The sequence below is a fragment of the Mobula birostris genome, chromosome 20 (genome assembly GCF_030028105.1).
Source record: "Mobula birostris isolate sMobBir1 chromosome 20, sMobBir1.hap1, whole genome shotgun sequence".
In the NCBI taxonomy this organism is placed as follows: domain Eukaryota; kingdom Metazoa; phylum Chordata; class Chondrichthyes; order Myliobatiformes; family Myliobatidae; genus Mobula; species Mobula birostris.
In genome coordinates this window covers 13,823,139-13,830,158 of record NC_092389.1, presented here as the reverse complement: position 1 = coordinate 13,830,158, position 7,020 = coordinate 13,823,139, and the positions used below count along the sequence as shown (strand labels likewise).

At 40.7% G+C, this 7,020-nt stretch overlaps 1 protein-coding gene across 1 annotated transcript; it reads right to left on the bottom strand.

Annotated features, from left to right (window-relative positions):
• Positions 1-777: 777 nt before the first annotated feature.
• On the bottom strand, positions 778-6,647 carry btg4 (B-cell translocation gene 4). Its single transcript, XM_072238793.1, has 4 exons — positions 6,451-6,647; positions 5,139-5,276; positions 2,505-2,850; positions 778-1,014 (listed from the first exon to the last, which is right to left on the bottom strand). The coding sequence occupies exons 1-4, from the start codon at positions 6,621-6,623 to the stop codon at positions 778-780; spliced, it is 894 nt and encodes a 297-aa protein (XP_072094894.1). The 5' UTR covers positions 6,624-6,647.
• Positions 6,648-7,020: the final 373 nt, after the last annotated feature.

Here is a 7,020-nt window from a genome sequence, read left to right as displayed (position 1 = left end):
TAACCAAAGGACAGAGCCAGTGACAAGGGAATAATGAGTGGAACATGCTCATTAGTACAACTCAAGAATCAAGATGCCATGGTGTTCCAGTGCAATGGTGATCTATAGTTCAGAGGTACAATAGGATCCTTGGCATTGATGCCATTTCCTGTATCTAGTAGTACACCACAAAGTCAGTCTTCAACTGATGAAACTGCATATCCTCTCCTTCCATCATGCCACTCCTCATTGGGGAGTACACAACTTGTCTACCATTTAGGCTTAATATAAGTAGCTACAGATTTTCCACGAAAGATCGAATACACCATGTGATGGCACTACAAGAATGAAGCTTCAGATGAGGGACCAGTGCAAATTATCAGCACCAGGAAAACTGAACAATTGCTATTTGTGGCTTTAGTTACAAGATCCTCCATTCAGTATCAGTCAAGAACACAAGTTAGAAAGCATTGTTCCAAGTTTAAAAGAGTGGACTTTTATTCAATAAACATTTTCAAACATTTTCATTTGAGCCTTAAAACTGTTTAATTGGCAAGTTAAACACCCACCTATTATATAAACATCTGTAGTAATAATTTTTATCATACGTATAATAAAATTTGTCCAGGGTTAAGAAATCATGTAAATATGTAGTTGAGATTAATGAAACATTTTAAATCCATCTCCCTTCGTACGTCAGAGCACTAAACTACTCAGATCATCTGTATGCCAGAAAGCTAACTTCACGATAAGACAGACAGACAGACACAGACAGAGAGAGGAGAGAATAAGGAGAGATCAGCGCTTGGTATTCACCCAATGATAACGATCAACGTAGGGAAGTGTGAACGTATTCGAAACTCTATACATTTTGTAGATTTTCTGGGGAGCATAGTAGCCATTATAGATTTTCTGGGGAGCATAGTAGCCATTACGGATTTTCTGGGGAGCATAGTAGCCACTATAATCTTCTACAAATGATTTCCTGGGAACAAATCTGGGCCAGCCAGCTGCAGGATATGCATAGTAGTTGTACTGCAAAGAAGAAAAAAACTAATTAAAATTACAGCAAGCTCTAGTCTAGTCCATAGTAATTTTAAAATGGCATCTAAAGTTTTGAACCCCAGTGAATGAGTTGCTCTATAACAGAAACCTTGGGATTCCACTGCCAAAGGAAGCATTTTCCCAAAAAGTCCTTCTCCATTAGGATTTACAGCACAGCTTACACCCAATTGTTAGTTTCATTTCAATTACTCAAACTTAGTATTCCCCCTCATTTACTTTATAGAGACTGCTTGTTATTTGGGATTCCATAAAAAACGACTTCAGGGAGCTCCACTTTTTAATCTCCATTTCACTCAGCACTCAAGCATACATCAGGAGTTTGACTGAATTTCTCCATTGCTCAGTCACAGTGCTCAGTGTACCATTCCTCCCATCCTATTCTGCATTTTGAGTACTTAAAGATCCCTTCCAGTTTCAGATTTAGTAACTGTCACCATCATATTTCACCATTTATCGCAGACATGTGGAATACCTAGTCTCATCCCCAATAGCTTGCAATGCTGTCTACCCCTTACACTCCTAGACACTGGTCAAAAGTGGTTTTAATCATGGTCATGTAGTGATCAGTGCAGCATTATTATAGTCCGGGGTGTTCCAGGGTATAGAGTTCAAATTCCAGCTTCTTGTATGGAGATTCTGTACATCCTCCCCGTGGAACGCATGGGTTTTCCCCGGCGCTCTGATTTGCTCTCAGTCGGACACACTGGTTGATTGGTCATTGTAACTTAACCCGTGATTAGGTTAGGGTTAAACAGGGTTGTGGGACAGCATGGCTTGGAGAGACAGAAGGACCTATTTCACACTAATCCCCAAATAAAGCTACTGTATTCACTTTGCACCTTCAACTCCACAATAAATTAACTATGATTCTTAGCCTTGAGAAGCCAAACATTTCAGTTACAGGAAAACTTCATTTTTACACTGTCCCCACATAGCCAGTCGCTTCTGGTAGCTTCAATCAGTAATCTCTGGGTTCACATTGAGTAAACAGCCTTCTTCCAGAAACTAAGCAAAAGTATGTCAAGTAACACATTCAGTTCAATACTAGCAGAATTACCATCCAATGGGGAGGCAATCATGGGTGCTCACTTAGCATCACTAGCATTGCTGTAAATGGCAATGTGGTATATTGTGTTGTCATTAGTCGAAGAGCAACTGGGAAGTGCAGCTAGCAAGCTCAGTACATTTTGGTCCTGTCTCATGAAGGAGATTTGTAAACAGGGCAAGTTCTTGTTTCAGGTGAACAACTTAAATTACTTGCACACACAAGCTTCCAAATCATTTGCTGAAGATCAGCAAAAAAATGTAGGTCACTAAGGCAACCAAACACCAGGGGTTTAAAAAAAAGCTCATGCTTATCGGCATCTGTTAGGTGACAAGTAAATGATTTTAACTCATTAAATTCTAAGCTTATAATGACAATATTAGACATGTCCTGATGGTTGACTCATCTACTGTACCTGGTAGATGCTGTTTGGATTAATCACAGTGGGGATGGCCTGGGGTACTTCACCAGCATATCTTACTTCCCTGAAGTCTTGCACCTGGTAAGTACTGCTTGGGTTGCTCACAACTGGTATGGTCATATCTCCAGCTTCCCCGAAGCCACCTGCTTCCCCATAGGCATTGCTCACAGTATAGAGTACATTCTGCTCCTCATTGTAGCCTTCCTCATCTGAGTATTTCTCTTGTACATCCTCAGAGGTAACACGTTCCATAGCATTGCTGATGTGCTGGGAGATTTTCGCATTTGGGTTCTTTTCCTCCAGTTTTGTTACAATGAACGGCTGGTTTTTCTCTCCACACCTGGAATACACAAGAGTTAGTGCACGATCAATGTATTACCTACTCAACTGACCAATGTTCCCCCCAAGGCGTGCGCACCCACACATCTTTTGTTTCTAGCTCACAAAGGAATTAAAACTGCACACAAAAGTTGTCACCCTCTACCTCATTGTCACGTTAGTACATTTCATGATCATACACAATCACACTTCCATTTCTGGTTTCTGATGCAGCCGATGCTGACAAAGCTCATGAGATCAGGAACGTGCAGCTATGAGAAATACTTACGTATGATATAGAAACTGATGTGACCTGTGTGTATTGTCGTGATGCAAAAGATTGCTGGAGAATTTTTAAGTGGGAAGTAGTGGAGTGCTATTTGGAAATGAGTTTTTAAAGCGCCATTTAGCAAGCAAGTCACACATGGACAGTGTGCAAAAGCTCCAACAAGAAAATCCTTCATTATCCGCTACAGGTCTGCTATCTTTTGTGAAAATACAGACCAATGATCAAACCCAGAGGAGTTCAAACTTGTTATTGACAGTGTTTTGCTAGCTGTTAAAATTAATACATATAAAAAATTCAGTGCGCACATGTTGTCACTGGGCAAAAAAATTGCACAGCACCAGATTTTTTTTTCTGCACACCAGTCATTACAAATTAAAGGGGACATTGCAACTGACCCAGTTTTCCTGCAAGTGAGCCCATAGGCCTTTATATTTAAACAATTGCATCAAATTGGCTTTTTGATGTGCTTTCAAAAACAGCTTCATTCCACTGGCCTGCCAATAGACAGGTTCTCAGATTAAGTGTTAGCTACCAGTGCTGCTTAGCTGCTCAACAAAATTTGCTGGAGAACTCAGCAGGTCAAGCAGCATCAGTAGGTGGGGATGACTTAAGTGGATATTTAAAGTAGAGGGCGATAGTTTCCTGATTGGTCAGGGTGACAAAGGTTACAGAGAAGGCAGGAGAATGGGATTAAGGAGGATAATAAATCAGCCATGATGGAATGGTGGCACAGACTTGATGAGCCAAATGGCTTAATTCTGCTCCAATATCTGGGGGTGGGGGGAGAAAGAGGTGTGGGGAATAAGGAAAGCATGTGGTGTTTGAGCCAAAATTCTACATCAGGATTGTGTGGCGAGAGAAGATAGTATAATGAGTGATGACAAAATAGGGGCCAGCAGAAATTTCCATCAGCCAGGTAGTCTACAAATGAAAGGCACAATTATTGGGGGTCCCTCCCCCCATTTCAGCTGATCCTCACACTACCCCCCCACCTGCACACCTCCCTACCCCTTTCTGATCTACTTCCAATCCCCTCATTTATGCCCACTTCCCCATACTTGAGCACACTTATCACCTCCTGGTTCACATTGGATACACAAGTCTCAAATTAAAAAGCAGCAACTATTAAACAGGGGCATCTTTCAAGGACTCATTACAACTTGTGTTCTCAGTATTTTTGCAGTTCGTCTTTTACACTTGGTTGTTTATCAGTCTTTACGTAGAGTTTATTGTAAATTCTATTTCATTTCTTTATTTTCCTGTAAATTCCTGCAAGAAATTGCATCTCCAGGTAGCATATGACATACCTACTTGGATAATAAATTTACTTTATTTTGAAACCATGGAGACATGTATTGCTAACTAGTGACAAGTGATTTACCCAGGGCAAATAAACAAACTTTTTATGCTACTCTGATTTCTAAAGATCCCATCTCCCCTTATACTGGTCTCCAGATTTTGGTCTACCCAGTTGCTTTGGTGGGAAGATAATGAGCAGTTAGTATTCTAGACAAGTGTGGGCAATATTGATGGACCCTGCTACCTTCTCCTCAAGTCTCCATATTCTGATCATCATGTGCCATGTTGTAGGACGTAGGCCATCATGGTTGTTCTTGGCAAAGTTTTCTACAAAAGTGGTTTGCTATTGCCTTCTGGGCAGTGTCTTTACAAGACAGGTGACTCCAGCCATTATCAATACTCTTCGGAGATTATCTGCCTAGCATCAGTGGTCACCTAACCAAGACTTGTGATTTGGACCACCTGCTCACATGGCTTCACACTACCCTGATCGGGGAGGGGCTAAGCAGGTGCTACACCTTGCCTAAGCTTGACCTGCCGGCTAGTGGAGAGGAGGACCATCTTACAGCTCCTTTGGAGGAGATGCATCTCCACCCCAACACCCGTTGTACATCAGCAAACCTATTTTCCTTATTAATACATTTGGCAAGCTGAGTAGGATTAAAGCTGGGAAGTTCCAGGTTCATCAATTGGCCAGGTAATTTAACATTAACCCTTATTACCTGCACCACACTTCATATGGATCCACCCAGATGGTGAGTTCTTGAGGTAACTCCAGAGACGAATATTCAATATTGCTTTCTATACAGGCCTGAAAAAGGACAGGATCCCGAGGCTGATTCCTGTTCACCCTGATGCACCTTTGAAGGAAAATATTTATAAGACCATAAGACATAGGAGCAGAAGTAGGCCATTCAGCCCATAGAGTCTGCTCCACCATTCAATCGTAGGCTGATCCAATTCTTCCAGACATCCCCACTCCCCTGCCTTCTTCCCATACCCTTTGATGCCCTGGCTAATCAAGAGCTTGTCTATCTCTACCTTAAATGCACCCAATGACTTAACCTCCACAGCCGCTCGTGGCAACAAATTCCACAGATTTACCACCCTCTGACTCAAGTAATTTCTCCGCATCTCAGTTCCAAATGGACGTCCTTCAATCCTGAAGTTGTGCCCATTTTACCCTAGACTCCCCTACCATGGGAAATAACTTTGCCATATCTAACCTGTTCAGGCCTTTTGACATTTTGGAATGTTTCTATGAGATCTCCCCCCCCTCCCCCCCCCCCCACATTCTCGTGAACTCTAAGGAATACAATCTAACAGCTGCCAGACGTTCCTCATACAGTAACCATTTCATCAGGATGAAACAACAAAATAATGTCACTTAATAGAGCCAAGGCAAGTTGAATCTGTGGAAGAAACAGTAAAACCACATCTCATGCCATTAACTTCTATTTCAGAGAAATAGATGATTTCCAGATGAAAACTAATTGAAATCCAATTTTCTCTCAACTGAAGTATATTTGAAAATAAAAATCAAATTGTTGCAGCTCTAAATAGACATTTAGATTTTTGTTTTTATGTCCTTTGTGGAACTTAATGCTCATTTCTGGGAGCTAGCAACTCCATCACTATGTTGTTTTAAATGGAAGATTTAACATTCAGATGTTAGTTTTTGTGGGATTTAAACTGTCCTTTGAATCATGAGATTAGGATTTACCAGTTCAGTTACTAGGCTGGAACATTCCAATAATTAGAATCCATGGACATTCCAGTTTGAAATACAATTTTTATGTCACTGTAGTTGTTTTTTTTTTAAACAATACAACCTTAGGAGCCACAAAAAAAATACCGGAATCTTTTCCCTGAATCAGGCTTTGAAGTCAAAGGTCAATACTTAAGTTCAATTTCAATGTACATCTCAAACCCAATAATAGTTTCAGACAGGTCTAACGTGGTCTTCCTACCAAAAGCCTCAGTTATTACAAATCACATTTGAGTTAATTCACCAAAACAACAGCCCATTCCTACCTGTAGGCTTGTCCTTTGGGTGGATCTGTCCAGTACCAGTGATTCTTGTATTTTTCAAACAATATCTTGGTCAGTTTGTCCCCAAATTTCTCCATTTTCTGCTTGCTGAATTTCTCATTTTTCTTTACTAGTCGGGTGATGAAAACTACTGTGGCAGCAATCTCTTCTTTCATTGTTTCAATGGGTGCCACCTGAAAGGTTAGATTGTGACCTTTAAATGAGGACCTTCAGCACAACATATTCATCCCAACCCAGTCTTCTCCAACCCGAGACTAGCTGAAAGATCACATTAAAAATATCACTCAAATGTGATGGATGCTGAAAATCTGACAAATTGCTAGAAACAGCAAGTCAGGCAGCATCTGTGGAAAGCAAATCATAACATTATGTCAGAGGCTTAGATCAGGACAAATGATCATCCACCTGAAAAGTTAATTGCTTTGCTTTCCACACATTAAATATCAAACATCAATTCAAGTCTGAGCTGCCATTTCAGCACATTCAAACATGTGAGGAATTGAAACATTGTTTAATCTGGCACATGCATGGCACAATTTTACCTTCAAACAC